The 17,457-nt window shown below is 43.7% G+C and overlaps 1 protein-coding gene across 2 annotated transcripts; it reads left to right on the top strand.

Moving 5' to 3' along the window:
• The first annotated feature begins 2,432 nt into the window (after nt 1-2,432).
• KBTBD2 (kelch repeat and BTB domain containing 2) lies at nt 2,433-16,644 on the top strand. 2 transcript variants are annotated; one of them, XM_037385110.1, is made up of 4 exons: nt 2,433-2,623; nt 9,998-10,530; nt 13,349-13,514; nt 13,947-16,644. In XM_037385110.1, the coding sequence occupies exons 2-4, from the start codon at nt 10,361-10,363 to the stop codon at nt 15,480-15,482; spliced, it is 1,872 nt and encodes a 623-aa protein (XP_037241007.1). In that variant the 5' UTR covers nt 2,433-2,623; nt 9,998-10,360; the 3' UTR covers nt 15,483-16,644. The 2 variants fall into 2 exon arrangements, with proteins under 2 accessions (XP_037241007.1, XP_037241008.1); XM_037385111.1 differs by lacking the exon at nt 2,433-2,623 and having other exon boundaries at nt 3,282-10,530.
• Nucleotides 16,645-17,457: the final 813 nt, after the last annotated feature.

Raw genomic sequence — 17,457 nt, 5'->3', positions numbered from 1 at the left:
CCAGCCAATCAGAAACTAGCCTTTAATTAGCCTTGAGCAAGAGACCTCAAGAATAAAGAAGGACCAATAGAAGGCTTTATGCAGTCAGAAGCTTAACACGTTGTGAAGAAAACACTCCTTAATGCCAACACATGTAGTATTAGAGCTCTATTAATTCAGGATTTGTACCTTGTAATATACTTAACAATAACAGCTAACATAAATGAAATATTTCAGTGACACCATGCTTCCTATGCTTAAACTAAATGATAGGTAACAGCAAAAAAGAAAAAAAGCACAAAATCCTTATGCATAAGTTCACATTCAAAGCCATACAAAATTCACAAGACAGAACTTCCTCCCCCACTCACGTATTTCCTCAATTAACTAATACACTAAGTTCAGCCCATTCCAACCCATACAAGCAATACAGCCCTATCACATGGATTTTATAAGCAAGAATAAATTAGAGAACACAGAAGACCCAGTGACTACAGAAAAAAAAAAAAAAATGGCAGTTCAGCAATTTGGAGAACTTGAGCACTTCAAAGCTACAGGAAAAAAAAAAAAAAAAACCAACACAAAAGGACCAAAGGGAAGACCTGTTACAAAGTAGCACACAGCTCAGCCTGGAGTTTCAGAAAGCTTTTGGGAACACTAGAATGGCCCATCCCGCTCTTGTAAGCCCCCAAAAGCCTACAGGCTCCTCTCACCTTCCTAGGCCAAAGCTCCCAGAATTATTTTGGCCTTTGAGAAAAAGAGAATAATGTAGTGGAAAAAAAAAACCAAACAAACCACCCTACAAAAAATAAGCTACTCCCACCCCCTTAGAGCCCCTCAAAACCATGGTCCAACCTGCTACTGCTCACTGTCTTTATGGCAGAGAGCTGCTGCTTTTCCACTCCCCCTGCCACCTGAGGCTCATTTAGCAGTAACGCAGGGGCCTTTTGCTGGTAATGTGGGGGAGGGAGCATCAAAACGTGAGGCTGGGAACAGTGGTAAAAGCCTTCAGCTGGTGTACAGAAAGCTAGCTGTCAAATCGTGCAGACATTTAACTGCAAACCTAAGTGAATCCAGAATTTCCCTATTGTAACCTTGGAACTTATATTTTTAAAACAAGGGAGACTGTGGAGAAATATTACCATTCTTCTGCTTGTAAGTACTGTTAAACATGCTTTTTGTAGGGGACAAAAAAAATAATCAGAAAATGCAAGACAAAGTTTGTGTTTCTTTCTAAAGTTTCCCAGTTGTTCAGCTAAGGGAGCAAAAAAAACCACCATGTTTTTTGTAGGGGACAAAAAAATAATCAGACAAGGCAAGACAAAGTTTATGTTTCTTTCTAAAGTTTCCCAGTTGTTAAGGGAGTAATGCTCCTCCATCCTAACGCAGCTAAGTGGACCGACGAGCGTAACGTTCTTTCCATATGAACAAGGGAAGCACTTATTCCAGGACGGTGTGCTCTGCTGCATATAACAAAAACCTAGGAAACAGGAGGTTGCAGTTGAGCTCTGCCCTGGGTCTTTAGAGGAGATGAGAATCCAAGTGGCCATTTTGCAGCTTCACATCCCTGAATGCCGGAGCCAGGCACTGGGGCGGGTGGTGGGAGAAGCACAGGCTGGTTGCATGTCTAGGGTGGGAAATTCCTGTGATTTCTGGGTTTTTTTCTTTCTATAATGTTCGGATTGAACTAGTCCTTTGCTCTATGACAGAAGTTATAAAATGCTTGGGGAGAATCTGTGATCTTGTTCTTCGCGGAGCTCCCCAGCTTTCCATGGACGGCAGCGCCTCACTTTCCCTGCAGGCCACTCCTGTGACTTGTCTGGGAAGTTTTAAATCCCCAGCTGCTGCGTTCAACAGATTTTCACCTTTTTCAAGGGAAATTCCTTGCCTTTCTCTTGGTGGATGGACCCAAAGGGAAATAATAAAACAAAAAAACCCACAAAACCAAACAGCACTCCCCAGGTTTTAAAAAAAGTTGCCTGTCCTCAAGATTTTCCTTTCCCATGGACCAGCCCTCAGGCATCTCCCGCCTGCCGCAGCCCCCCTCCCGCGGCCAGCCCCCTCCCGCCAGCCTGAGGCGGCGGTGGCCCAAAGGCGGGCCTGGCCTGGCCGCTGAGGCGCCGCCGCTGCCCGAAGGCCGCCTCGGCCCGCGGGAGGGCGAGCGGGACGCGGCCGGGCCGAGTCGCGTTACCCGTTGGCCCCTCACAGGCCTCCGGCTGCAGCGCCCGACTCTGCCAGCAGAGGGCGCTGCGCTCCGCTCCCCCCAGGGCCCCGCCCTGCCCGCCGGTCCCTCGGCGCGCGGGCCGGGGGGGGCGCGGGCACAGGAAACGGGGGCGGGCCGAGGCGGCGGGCCTGGCGCGCGGGGTTCGCCCCGCCCCCGGCGCGCCCCGCGCCGCGCACGCGCGGGAGGGGCGGGCGGACAGGCGCGGCCGCAGCCCAGGGCGGCGGGGCGGCGGCGGTGCGGTGGGGGTGAGGAGGCGGAGGGCAGCGCGCCTGCGCGCCCAGGGGCCGCCGCCGCCTCCGCAGCCCGGGCGAGACCGGATCCTCCGCCGCCGCTGCCGCCGCCTCCCCCGCTTCCCTGGCCCCTCGGCCCCGGCCGCCCGCGGTCGGGACGCCGAGGCAGAAGAGGAAGCGGTGGTCGGAGGTTTGTCTGGGGGGGGGGATGGCGGCCGCGGCTCTCCCGCGCTCGCTTCCCGCCGCGCCGCGAGGCGGCGGCTGCCCCCGCCTGGCACGGCCGGTCCGGTCGCCGTCGCCTGGCCGGGGCGGCCTGCGGGGCCGGGGCGGGGGTGGACCGTCCCTCGCCGCGGGAGGGCCCTGGGCCCAGCGGGCGGCGCTGCCGCGGCGGGGAGGTCCTCGGGGGGCCCGGCGGCAGCCCGGCGCTCCCCCCGCCTGGGCGCGGCTCCCGCCCGGCCGCTCCAGCTGCGGCGCCGGGCAGCGGCGGGGCACCCCGGAGGGCGGCGAGGCGGGCGCTGGGGCCGCCCCCGCGCCCTTAGCCGGGGCCGGCTCCTGGCGCGGCGGAGCTGGGGAGAGCCGGGAGGCGAGGCGGGGGAAGCCGCGGGGCCGGCCCTCGCCCCGGGGTGCGGCCCCTTCCTTGGGGCAGAGGGGGGCCTTCTGCGGGGAGCGGGAGAGGAGCTGGAGCCGCGGGGGGCCGGGCGGCGCACCTGGGGCCGAGGCGGGGGGAAGGAAGAGAAATCGGTGTCCGTGCCCTGCGCCTGGGCTGGGGGGCCGCGGGCCGGGCCTGCGGCGCGGCGGGCGAGTGGGGGCTGCCCGTGGGCAGCCCTGCTTGTCGGCCTGGCAGGCCGGGGTGGTGGCTGCTCCGGGGGGGTTTGGGGGTTCTGGAAGGGGCAGGCAGGGTGAAGTGTGCTGGAGCTGCGCTGCGGTGGCACTGCCGCCTCTCGGAGCTGCCCACCGTCCCTTGGCGATCATGCCTGGTTGTGTGTGTATGCGTAGTGCTGGTAGCTGCAGTGGCTGAGGGTGGGCTTCGGTGGATCTGAGGGGTCGGGTGATTCATAGTGAGCTCCTATAGACTAAATATATCCGTAGTATAGTTTTGAAGTTGGCCATCTGCATGCCTGAGACTTTTCCAGCGTTTACGATTATTTCTGTTGTGAACGGGGTAGGTACCAGCTGCTTTTGAAATAAGTTTAATTATGATTTAGAAATGGATTTGTGTTGTACTTGGCATCTCCCATTTTTAGAGGTTTGCTTGCAAAGCCACAGCTGGGCTTTTTGTGTTACTTTGTGATGGAAGGGCTGTGTGCTCTTGTGAGCTCACCTAGGGCTGTATCTACATGATTTTGTTCAAGGTGATGTATTTAGGAGATCATTAAAACATATGATCAGCTTAGTTCAGTTTCTCATAAATGCATCAGGAGAAACAGGTAGTTTTTAACATTTAATATACTCAGATGTGTAAACCATGTAGATCTGGGTATAGGTGTCACACCGCTTTCCTAATTATTTTGGTGTGTGAAGTAAAAGGGTCCCATTATACTTGGTGGTGCGTAACTAGCGTCTTGCAGGAACAGAACAAATTGGAATAAAGGATGTTGCTGCTTATTTAGTACTTTTGACTACATTTTGGACAGGTGGTGGTTGCTGGCATTTTTTTCTTGAGGTAGGCCTTTTTGTTTTGGTCATGTGATTATGAAACAGACCAGAATTGCTGCAATTCCTAAAAGTTTTCTTCCTTAATTTAGTGGCTGCTGCATTTTGAGAATAAATTTTATATGCATGAATGAGATAACCATTATAAGGCTCTTAACTTTTCAGGGACTAAGATGGTTAGTTAGGCTATATTAATTATTAATCTAATTTCTTAATGTAGAAATGCTTGAATATGTAGTTAAGCATCAACATATCAGGGGTTGGAGCATCTCTCTCATGAAGACAGGCTGAGAGAGTTGGGGTTGTTCAGCCTGGGGAAGAAGAGGCTTTGGGGAGACCTTAGAGCAGCCTCCTGGTACCTAAACGGGGCTACGAGAAAGCTGGAGAGGGACTTTGTGCAAGGGCCTGTAGTGATGGGACAAGTGGTAATGGCTTTAGGCTGAAATGGGGTGGATTTAGATTAGGTATTGGGAAGAAATTCTTCACTGTGAGGTTGGTGAGACCCTGGCACAGGCTGCCCAGAGAAGCTGTGGATGTCCCATCCCTGACAGTGCTCAAGGCCAGGCTGGATGGATGGGGCTTGGAGCAACCTGTGGACGGTGTCCCTGACCATTGCAGGGGGGTTGAAACTAGATGATCTTATAAGGTCCCTTCCAATGCAAAACATTCTATGATTCTGTGATATCTCATATGGTGTATTTAAGGGAGTGACTATACTTACACACTGGAATTTGATTTGTTAAATAAAGCAGATTGGCTTCATTAACATATTAGAGTGCAGAGAAGAAAACCCCACTTTTCTGTATATATAGGATATATGGCTGGATTTTATGGAGGCATCCATGGCCCACTTTTTTTCAAAGGTTAATTTTCCAAAACAGGTCAAGTCTTTCCACAAAACAGAAACGCCCTTGGGGATGGAAACTACCTGTGCTCAGTGTAGAAGGCCAGTTGCCAAGTTAGGTTGTTGGTTTATTTTGTGCTAATTTTATTTCTGAGCAGGTATTTCCTTTAGTGTATAACTTCCTTTAGGAGCAGAAAAACAGGAAAGAAATTGGTAATGAGTGCACTGCGAGCAAACATGCTGTCAGCATGGAGTCTCACACTTCCAGTCTCTAGTGTAGTTCCAGAAAGTTCACCTATCTCAAAGTTGTAACTCACCTCCCAAGCATGTGGAAAATAGTAGTAGTGTCCAAGTGAATAGTAATTACGAAGATAACATTGTAGCATACGTTGGCCCTTGTTTTGTGTGAAATTTCACACTGTTGCCTTATTAGAATCTCCTTGATGTCCTCTGGTTTCTGAACTGCAGTTCTATCAAAGACACCTTTGATGGCTTTAGAAGAGAGGAAAACTTCTAAGTCTAGAACTGCTTCATCAATTACCTGTTTCTTTTTTGCTGCCAAGGATGCAAATTTGATACATTACTCAAGAATCTAGAGCTTCCAACTCCTTTCTCTTCTTCTTTCTTTCTTGTCTTTGAGATCTGTGGGCTAGGTGTGTTGATTTACATAATTGATTTTGATCGGGTTTAGTACTTGTATTCCCCCTTGATGTTAGTGGGTGTAATCATTTTGAAACATGCTGATTTGTAAGTCAGCATATCTTAATAGTAGCTAAATGTTAAAGTGCCTGAGCTTGGTGCTTTGGTTCCTGGCTGGGAGGATTGCTATCTCTACACACATGAATGCTTGTGTAGTTTGGCTTACGGTTGTTCAGGTCTTAATTCTGACATTTTATTACGTTAAAAATAGTGAATGACTCACTTCTTTAGGCGTGTTTTTACTTGTGATTTGTGTGAGGCTGCCCTTGGATGGAAATAGGAGTTTGATTAAAAGTGCACTGAAGTAATATTTAAAGCTTTCTTTATTAGTTACAACTAGATTAAGTAAACTGAATGTCCAGGGAAATAAATTTTGGTGGTTCTGTTTTGTTCCAAACATATGGGTTTATTGAAGTGTGAATTGTAGTTAGTGAAGTTAGAATAGAAGAGAGATTTAGATGGCTGAAGATACAGATAGGAACCTGTGACATTTTCAGATCTTTTGAGTGTTTCCCAGATTTTGGAAACTTATTGGAAGTTAGGCATCTAATCTGGCAGCCGCCTTAATGGGATTTTCAGAAGAATTTACTACTTTTCCTAGTACCAAAGTATCTTAAAAAAAAAAAAAAATTAAAAATTTGCATGTCTATCTGTTTTGCCGTTATTATTTGGAAAAAAATAAAGCAAATTTTGTTTTGAACTAGACCAGTTGAAGAATATTTTATATATATATATCTTATACCTTTCCCTACTAATTAAATTGGAAATGGTCAATATTCCATGTTATACATTGAAGTATAGTGTTAACACTTCCATGTTTGTAGTACAGAATGGATCTGTGTTTATCAGTCTTTGCCTGACCTCAGAAGTTAAACAGATTCAGGGAAGGCAATTAATAGCCTGTTCCGTAACTCATTAACTTTTGATGACTAATATTTGGAATGGTGTCATTCAGATTTGAAGTACATGAACAAATGTTAAAAGCCATCTCATTAAAATTACTTAAGCTAAAAAGAATAATTGCTTAAAAACAAACCCTCTTATCAACCTGTTAATGTTGCTCTCCAGCTTGATAGGGTGTTACTTTGGATTGCTCCGTAATAATTTGTTTTAGTTTGCAATCCATTACCACTATGGCCTTCCAGCAGCTACCTACCAGTCCTGTTTTAGACAGCTCACTTCCAAGAAGTTACTCAGAACAAAACGGTCATCCCAGTGACATTGTTGAAGGGGAAAGTCTTATTCATAGAACTTGTATTCAAGGATTGTTTTTATTGTATCAGAATTTCAGTTCAGGATATTGAGCTAACTTCAGCCATAGATCTCTTCATCCATAAATCAGCAATGACCACCACTGTGCACTGAAACTACAGGAGACCAGTGCATCCGTAAACATCTTTTAAAGTTCATAGTTTTTCAGTTAGCTGAGATCTAAAAGCTGTGTGCCAACCCAGTACGGTGCAGCGAGAGAGGTGTTCATTCCATGGGGACTGGGGAGAGCTGAGCCTCTTACAGTTAGTTCTCCTTTGGCAAGTATGTGCCTTCGGAGAAGCTGGTTCTTATTTCAGTGCCTCAGTTTTTCAGCCTATAAAATGAGGAGAATTCCTCTTTTTAAATTGTCTTGAACTCTTCAGAGAGGTATGAGAGGTGGGTAGTCTTGGATGACTTTCCAGGCACTAAATGATGGTCCTATACCATTTATCCTGATTCTTTGAACAGATTTGCTTCTCTTGGGCAAATGGCAGTATGAATGATGGTAATTTTAGACCCGAAATTCAGAGATTCTTGGTGTATTTATCGTTCTCCTGAGGAATGTTTAGTATGGTTCCATTACAAGGGGATGAGATGCAATTCCTGACTTTGTGACAAATACAAAATTTTGTTCTTTTGCAAATGGTTATCATTGGCAGCAAAACACAGTATGGATGTGGAAAACAGGAGTCACGTACATAGTATATTCCTACCACATGCACCTCCGTGGAGCACATCAAGGAAATGAGATGGTTTCAGACCAGCTGTAAACCAAGGACTCCGGCTTTGTAAATTTACAGTTCAAAGGTGGTTCACATCACATAAATGTTCTGCAACAAGACTCCTGTCATCTCCTCGATCTTTTCTGCTACTGAGGGTTATACTCAAATGTTCCAGCTATTTATAGTAATTAATTTCACAGTTTCAACGCGTCTTCTGTTGAACAGGTCTGCTTTTTAAGTTATCAACTGTCAGCTGCATGCTGCCAAAGTGTGTTTAATCTTACTAGCAGGTGTATATCAATTTCTCCATGGCATCCTTGGCTGGTTCTGTTACCTAATGACTAGAATGGTGCGTATTAGTTTTGCTCTTATTTTTTTTCCCCTGTTCTGAAGATTTATATTCTCTAAAATTACATCAGAAGAAGAAGTTGCAGTACCAATGACAACTTTTGCTAAAGCGTGGTACTACTGATGCTCTGCCCAAACAGAGCTTAATCCACTGGTTTGTATTGTTCTTGAAACTTTACTCCTAAGCCAGGAAAAACAATGCTGTAGAGAGACCTGGGATGCCAGTAGAGCCATGAGCTATTTATTTCCGTGGGCCTAACACACTGAGGAAGTCTGCGTGTCTGTGTAGCCATTTAAAGTTCAGTGCAAAATCTGTTGATGGATTCGGTTGCATGTTAAGCTGTTATCAGATGATCATGATAGTGGTCAGTGATGCAGGGATAGGGTGCACACTAATTTGGTGAGAAGAAGCTGTGACTTGAAGCAGGTCATTGCTTTAGATGACCAGTACCTTTGTACGCCCTCAATGTGCTTGTGGTTTAGTGACTTCAGTGGTTACCTGCACCTGAAACTTGAAGGTCTGAATTCAAGACTTAGGCTAACCTGTTGTTATACCAGATAGTAATCTCTCTTTCCTCCTTCAAATATTAACACTTTGTCTGTTTTGCTTAATTAACTGGCTTTACCTGAACAAACAGTGAATATGGGTTTTGACTATTTTGACTGTTTTCCAGTGAAACCACCAGTGAAAATTAAAAGAGTTTGAGATTCCTGTTTGTGTATATTTTTTTACATCTTCTAAAGATGATGAGTGACACTAAATTAGTAGTAATTAAAGTGGCATTAATTAAGCATTCTGTTTCAAGTGGGTGAATGTTAAAAAACATCTGTCTTTGAATTGTATTACAGGCAGGGCTCTGTTGAAATAGATCTTTGATATGGCTGGCAGGTATTTCTACAGCCTTCATCTTACACCAAGTCATGTATTGTCATATGGAACTTGTGAAGTACGTAATTTCAAGTAAGGTATTTCTGCATTCACCATTCATCATGGACTAAAATGATAGTGATGTGTTAGACAGATGTGTCCCTGGTTATTCCTTGAGCTTTGGAGTGCAAAAGAACAATGCGAGATGAAATAAATCTGGAAGTATTGATAGATGTGGTACTCTGGTGTCCTTCATGATGGTGATTTTACTGTCACAACTATGCCATTCTTAATTACGTTTTTGTGTTTACATGAAAGATAAGATAAAACCTGACCACATTTTTAACAGGAAGAGAAATGTCCAAACAAGAAAACAGGCTTTGGTAGCCTGTGGCTGTTGCTTTATAACCACTCCCAAGTATTTTGACCCCTGCTATTCCACCACCCCGCTGCTCCTACTGTCTCCTTATTTTTCTTTTCTCCTGTCTGCAGCAGTCATGCTTACCTGGCTGTATGGAAATGACCTGGGGGTGGGTGTGGGTGAGGAATGGAGTGTGACATGTTTAAGTGAAGCCCTTCTGCACAGACAAGATGAACCAAATAAGCATTGGGAATGTAGGTTCTTAGGGTTTTTAATCCTTAGCTCTGGTTCTGCTTGTTCTCTAGTAGAATGCCAAAGTGAAATAAATGGGTTGATGATGACGTTGAGAGTTCAGTTGGAAAATGGTGGAATGTTGAAGAAACTGTGTATTTTTAGTGGTTTGGTGTTGATAAGCTTTAAGTAGACAAAAACACAGAAGCAGAAAAAGTAGCTGTTTAATATGGAAAACGGGAAAAATGTGGCTGGCTTATCAATGGTTGAGGGAAAAGTGGGGTAATTCTTGGAAGAGGAAATCTTAGTGAACATGGTTTTACCTCTCCAGCTTTAGATGCTGTGTTGATGAAGTAAATTGTCTTAATTCATGGGCCTAGCTTTTGATGAGAATTAATTACAGACTCTTCTACTTTTCATTTATCTTTGATACTTTTGTTGGTGTTTTTTTCTCTACAAGAGTTTTAGTGCTAGCAATCAAGTACTACTTTAGAAGTAAGTTTTAGACAGTTACTTTTAAGGGGTAACTATGAAAGGCTTTTGAAAAAGTGCTAATATGTAAATTAATTTTATTTTCCTGCTTTCAGTCACCCAAGTGCAGCCAGTGATCATGAGATGTTACCACGGAACCTACCTCAGACTTCGCTTTTGCTCATTCAGTTGCTGCATCACAGATCTCAACAGGAGCTCTGCAGACACTCTTGAAAGTCTGAACAGATTGTGACATCAAGTCAGAGGGTGATGACCTAAATAGTAGGTCAAAGTCTGAAACATTGATTCAGCAGTCCAAGATAACACTGCTTTTTTTTTTGTCAGTATCACTTCTGAAGGCTGTAGAGACCTCCTGTCGTTTCTTCCCTGGTTGCTTCAGAAACATTCAGCTGACCTTTCTCTGGCGAAAAGGTCTTGACTTTTCTCTCTGGTTCTGGAAATATTAATGGAATACAGTCATGTCTACCCAAGACGAGAGGCAGATAAATACAGAGTATGCTGTATCCTTGCTGGAGCAGTTAAAATTCTTTTATGAACAGCAATTGCTAACTGACATAGTGTTGATTGTGGAGGGCACAGAATTTCCCTGCCATAAGATGGTTCTTGCAACATGCAGCTCGTATTTCAGGTAAGTATTCAAACTAGGATCTGCTAGTTCTAGAAAATCTGTGATACCTGGTTTTAAGTGTGATATTACGAAATTGATTAACAATTAATGTTTCAGACAGTTTTAAAGATCAGTGAAGTAACAAAAAAAACCAAAACCCAAACCACCAAACTTAGAAATCATTACTTGCCAACATCAAAAGAATTTTTCCAGCATCTTGTGACTTACTCTGGATAAGTAGTTTTTATAATAAGTGGGGAAAAAAATAATTCACGCTTGTGATGGTTTGTTTTCTTGAGGGAGTTAACGGAGTCTGAATAATTAGTAAATTTCTTATTCTTCATGCTTAATCTTTAAATATTTTATCTTTTTTATTTTCCAAGGCATGGTAACAAGGGATTATTGGCACTTGGCTGTGGGAGTTCCATTGTCATGTTTATTAGTTGTAGTTTCTTAGCAGAAGCCTCTGCTGAAAAAGGGATTGTTGTGCAAGTTCATGGCTTCCTGTTCTGAATAATTTGGGTTTCTCTGCTCAGCAAAGCCAAAAACTCTTGTCTTGCCTGAGAGTCTTGCTGCAGTGCAACAGGGTTTTTTTGTGTGGGGGTGGTTTCTTTTTTTTTTTTTTGTGTGTGTGTGTGTTCATCCCCAAGATGATGTTGCAATTGTTAATTTGTAGTTCCTGCTTCCCAGGTGTTCTGGTTTTTGTCTTGCAAAAAGTTTTTATTAAGATATGTCAAGTGCTACTACTCTTTGCCGATAACTTCATAGTAAGTCCAAGAAGATGAGGCACCATGAATTTTCTGCAGTGATTAATCATTTTTGTTGGCCACAGTATAATTAATCTGCCTGTCTGGAAGGAAATATGAAGTTTGAAACTAGTCTTGGTGACATGAGTGTATGCTTTACCTTCCTGGTGCATTGTGGAGGAATTGTAATGTTTCTTTCCTGTTTAGTCAAGGGAAGGTTTGCAGGTTGTTTTCTTGTTGAGATGGGCTCGCTATACAGAACACTATCAAAATGTTTTCTGTATTTTGTCTGCTTTTTTGTATCAAACTATTTGAGGATTAATTTATTACTTTCGCAGAAGGTCTGTTGCTGCAGGTTTTTGTGTTAATTTTTTTCATCTCAGATGAATCTGGTATGATTTTTAGCAACGAGTACTGTTGTGATCACTAGATAATTATTATTGCTGTTGGCCTTGTGCAGATGATGTAGTTCCAACAGTCTATAAAATAACAGCCACTGGAAATGTGGCCAGATTTAATGTGGGTGGCTAATCGTAAGGTTGGAAAGATGTCAGGAGTCCGCACAATGTGCTGCATTAGAATGTGCAGTCAGAGCTCTTATTCATATGTGTTTATTATTTATGGAATGAGGTTTTGGCATTGGTTAAAAGAAGTTATCAAGCTTGTGGTTTTGTCATGTTCTGTTTTTCTTCTCTACTTTGGTTTACAAAAAGATGCTCAGCTTCCTAAATCGAGCTTTATTATGAAAAATTGATAGCCCTGAAAGGAGGCTGTGGGGAGAGATGGAAGAACAGAAAAGCATCTCGTGGCCTGATCCAGCTGTTGCGCAGCGCTGCAGCCAGCTTACCTTCCATCCTGGTGCTTGAGCGCTGTGCTGTGGCCGCCCGGCTCTGGCACAGCTGCTCAGCATGCGAGCGTGCACCAGAGCCCTGTTCTCTTAACAGCTACGTCTTCCTTTCCACGAAGAGGAATCTCTGCTGGCACTTGTGCCCCCTTGCTTACCTTTAAAAAGCTGCATGGCAAGTTGATACTCACTTGGCCAGTCAGCGATCCCTCCTAAGATCCCTCCTAAAATGCCGGTTGCCCCAGTCAAGGTTAAGGAGCTTTAGAAGACAGAGCGATAGGGATGGGGCAGGAAGGAATGGTGGTGGGGCACTGACTCTGTATCAGATGCTTCTTGGAATGGCTTTGCTTAAGGAGTGTATCTCCATGTCCCCTTTGCCTCTGCAGCTGGAGGCAGGACTGTCTCTTCTAACTTCATGTCTGGCTTCCTAAAAGAGTCCCAAATAAATACAAAGAGCCTTGTGCTGAATTTTAAGAAAACTGACAAGTACCTGGTTTACATTACTAGGATCCAGTTAGTTCTTAACTGTGTTGCAATTAAAAAAAAATCAGAATGGGCAATAAGTATATAAAGCATTATGGAAACAATAAGCTTTTTTTTTTAAAAAAATTGCATTTCTACTTTTTTCAGGAAGATGTAATGGAAATCCTTGGTCGGGGGGGGGGGAAATCGCACTACCAAGTTTGCTATTTTCTGTTGTTGATTTTTTTTGTCTGCAAACTAGAAGTGTACTGCATGTTATGATGAATGGTATATCAGAAATACTTCATGGAGTATTAGTCCTTGCTCCGTTTTCTGATCCAACTTTCTCCTTCACCCAGAGGAGTACACTTTTTGATACGACTTAGCTCAGTCATGACATAAACCTCCTGTTCTAGCACCTAAAATTGAGCTGTGTATGTTTCAACAGTATCTTCTGAAGGATTTTTCTTCCCTCTTATCACCTAAGATAGAAAGTTTTAAATTTCATGATTAAAACCCTGAAAGCATTAGAGTTCTCTGCCAACTAAAGAAAAGAGTTTGCGTAGATATATTTCTACAAAAGGCATGATGGTATGTTTTGAATCTTTTGGGCAAATGCTTTATCTTAAATACTAGTTGTAGCCGAATGTAAATATTAAACTAAACAGTCATCCAAAAAGACTGTTCACCTTTTGGAGTGTAATCACTTAAGACTTAGAGATGACTCTAATTCTAGATTGTTGTATTTACTGTTGATCCTTGCCTTAATATGTGTGTTTCTCTTCAGAGCCATGTTCATGAGTGGGCTAAGTGAAAGTAAACAAACACATGTGCACCTGAGGAATGTGGATGCAGCCACTTTACAAATTATCATAACTTACGCATACACGGGTAACTTGGCAATAAGCGACAGCACAGTAGAACAGCTTTATGAGACTGCCTGCTTCTTACAGGTAGGAATGTTTCATTTGGAGTATGAAATAGCTGTCTAATCTCTGAACAGTTTTTTCTTTATCTTAAACAGTCTTTTCTGTTTAGTCGTTTCAAAATGCTGATGTTCAGTTTGCTCAATACAGACAGCAGTTGCTTGCCAGATACATTTTGTGTATCCATCCCCCCTGGCTTTGTGGTCCCTGTGGAGGGTGGAAGTACAACAGTGCACTTCCAATGTTCAGAAAATTAAGTTTCTCCAGCAGATGTAAGCTGAGGTACTTGATCTGTATGAAGCAGTTCGGTGTAAGTCGCTTGCTGTGTTTTTGTGTATATATAGTATTCCAGGCCTGAAGTCCGTTGTTCAACACTAAATGCAGGTATTTTTACCTGCTGCTGGTACGTGAAGGAATAGACGGTATGTAGTAATAGCATGTTTTTTCTTTGCGTTACAGGTAGATGATGTGTTACAACGATGTAGAGAATACTTAATCAAAAAAATTAACGCAGAAAATTGTGTGCGTCTGTTAAGTTTTGCTGATCTCTTCAGCTGTGAAGAGTTAAAACAGAGTGCTAAAAGAATGGTAGAGCACAAGTTCACAGCTGTGTACCACCAGGAGGCTTTCATGCAACTGTCACATGATCTACTGATAGATATTTTAAGCAGTGACAATTTAAATGTGGAAAAGGAGGAGACAGTTCGTGAAGCTGCTATGTTATGGCTGGAGTACAACACAGAATCACGATCACAGTATTTGTCCTCTGTTCTTAGCCAAATCCGAATCGATGCACTTTCAGAAGTAACGCAGAGAGCCTGGTTTCAAGGCTTGCCACCTAATGATAAATCGGTGGTGGTGCAAGGACTGTACAAATCCATGCCCAAGTTTTTCAAGCCCAGACTTGGTATGACAAAAGAGGAGATGATGATATTCATTGAAGCTGCTGCTGAAAACCCCGGTAGTCTTTACTCTTCTGTCTGTTACAGCCCGCAGGCAGAAAAAGTTTACAAACTCTGCAACCCTCCTGCTGACTTGCATAAGGTTGGGACACTTGTAACTCCTGATAATGACATCTATATAGCAGGTGGGCAAGTTCCTCTGAAAAACACGAAAACCAATCACAGTAAAAGCAGCAAACTCCAGGTTGCCTTCAGAACTGTGAATTGCTTTTACTGGTTTGATGCACAGCAAAACACTTGGTTTCCAAAGACACCGATGCTCTTTGTTCGTATAAAGCCATCCCTGGTCTGCTGTGAAGGATACATCTATGCAATCGGAGGAGACAGCGTTGGCGGAGAACTCAACAGGAGAACTGTGGAGAGGTACGATACCGAGAAGGATGAGTGGACCATGGTAAGCCCGTTGCCTTGTGCATGGCAATGGAGCACGGCGGTAGCAGTTCACAACTGCATTTACGTGATGACCCACAACTTGATGTACTGTTACTTTCCCAGGTCAGATGCTTGGGTGGAAATGGCTATGCGACAAACAAGCAGGTGTTTTGCTTCAGCTGCTGCTTTCGGTGATAAAATATTCTATATTGGAGGATTGCATATTGCCAGCAATTCCGGTATAAGGCTCCCGAGCAGTACTGTAGATGGGTCTTCCGTAACCGTGGAAATCTACGATGTGAGTAAAAACGAATGGAGAATGGCAGCCAATATCCCTGCCAGGCGCTATTCCGACCCATGCGTTAGAGCTGTCGTCATCTCCAATTCTTTATGTGTCTTTATACGCGAAACCCACATGAACGAGAGAGCCAAGTATGCCACCTATCAATACGACCTGGAACTCGATCGCTGGTTCCTGAGGCAGCATATATCGGAACGTGTGCTGTGGGACTTGGGGAAGGACTTCCGGTGCACCGTAGGAAAGCTGTACCCATCTTGTCTTGAAGAGTCCCCATGGAAACCTCCAGCCTATCTCTTCTCACCAGATGGAGCTGATGAATTTGAGCTGGATGGAGAGCTAGTTCCTTTGCCACCTGTATAGCTCCCAAACTAGACTGCGCAACTGATTCTGTGCTCAGTTACCTTGAAATAAATGGTTGTGAAAGAACAGGTCTGGAAACAAATGTCAAACCTGTCTTTCGTGAGTTGTATTTTTATGCCCTACCTAACACTTGCCGCTGTTCAGTATGAATCCGTGAGATGAGCAGATACGCTTCCATAATCTGAAATACTATTATCTGATAATTGAGAAACATATATGTATATCGTAAGCTTAAGCATCTGACTTGTCTACAGAATTTCTAGTTCTATGAAGTCTCAGTTCAGGAAAATTAGCTTCAAAAAAAGTAGTTACTGTTTCTAGGATGATGCCACAACTCTTTTGAAAGTTCCTTCCAGTGATATTTGAACTTCTGGATATTCTACTTAAGTGCTAGTTATATAATTGTCAGTGTGGCCTAATTAAAGGACTGTGCCGCACTTAATACTAATATCCATGTTGGTATAGTAATGCCATTAAAAGAAAAAGAAAAACAAATCCCATGGATCTACCTGTGGTAGGAAGGGTAGATCTTCCATTGTATGGTAACATGCAGGGCAAAATGACTGCAGGTTCAGTCAAGCTGTATTATTAGGTGCATGTATTATTCTATTTTCACTAACTTATACCTGTCTATTTAGAATACAGGTCTTCCAAGCAGCTGGTAAGTTTGCCAGGTGTGGACTTAAGTTGCTGGGCTTGCAATAGGAGCCCTCATAGTGCGGGTCTCTGTGGAGCTTTGGTCAGTAAATGTCTCCACATTCTGTATTACAGTAACATTGGCTCATGTATATTACTTCCTGCTGCTGATGTATTTTTCCATTGTAAAACAAAGGTTTAGTGTGGATTAACCAGGTCTTTATTTTCTGTTAATTTAATAACAAGCATTACTGTAGTGTGATTGTGTATAGATATCCCTTAGCTATCAGGTTTTTTACTTTGGGGGGGAGCAAACTTCAGGAAAAGCCTGTGCTCTTGTGTGCAGGAGAGCAGATGACTAGTGCTGCTCTGGCATTAATCCCAGGAACCACTAGCAGTAGCGGGGCACCGCCAGTCTAACAGGAACACAGGTGCTTCATGACAAACCTTAGTAGCATGTTCAGCTGCATCATGTTCTGGCACTGTATTTTGAATGATATTAATTTATTAAAAAAGACTGAATCCAGCTGAGTGTGTGTGCTTTCTGGTTGCGGTAGATACAGTTAGGACACCCTCCCACCACACACACGCTTCTAGCAGCTATGTGGAAGGCAACTTGGAGTAGTGAAGCTGTGGAAAAGCCTGGAGGCAAGTACATTCATTGGCTGGGCATAGTAGGCAGTGGAATCTGGAAATGGGGTGTTCAGGTCAAACTGAGAATTATATAGAACTTGAAGCCCCACTGTGATTTTTGTAGATCAGCACTTCTCCAATCGTGGGACAAAGTCTCCTCTACTGAAAGTAAGGAACAACAGGCATTAAGGGGGTAATGATGCATCTTTTCCCTAAGCTCAGAAGATGGGAGACTATTTTCACTCTTTAATAGCAAGAGCTAACTTATTTACTCGGTCAGCCACTCTGCCACTGGCTTTTCCTTAATTCTGTTTCCTATTCCAGCAAATACAATTACAGCTTTCAACAAAGGCAATGCCTATGTGTTTTTTGTGGCTAGGTCTCGAGTGAATTTGCAGGGTTTTGTCTTGTACAATTACTAAAGGTTTTGACTGGAAAAGGGGACTTCAGGTAAGAAGCCTGCTTACGTAAAACTCTTCCTGTGGTTTGGCATTTTGTACAACAGAGTGATATATGGGACCAAGACTACTAATTTGTTTATGAAGGTGACATAAAGTGTTTGCATTTACTATCTTTTTTTTTTAAACACACCCTAACTGCTTAGGTAAGAAGGGAGAAGTGACTCAGGGGGTTGGGGCTCACAGGTATGTTTATGTTGATTTCATGTAGCCTGGGACATTAGTTGCAAGCCTGTTCAAGAATATAC

Source organism: Falco rusticolus, chromosome 4 (genome assembly GCF_015220075.1).
Source record: "Falco rusticolus isolate bFalRus1 chromosome 4, bFalRus1.pri, whole genome shotgun sequence".
Classification (NCBI taxonomy): Eukaryota; Metazoa; Chordata; class Aves; order Falconiformes; family Falconidae; genus Falco; species Falco rusticolus.
The sequence above is the reverse complement of the archived record's forward strand: the minus strand, read 5'-3'. Positions and strand labels throughout refer to the sequence as shown.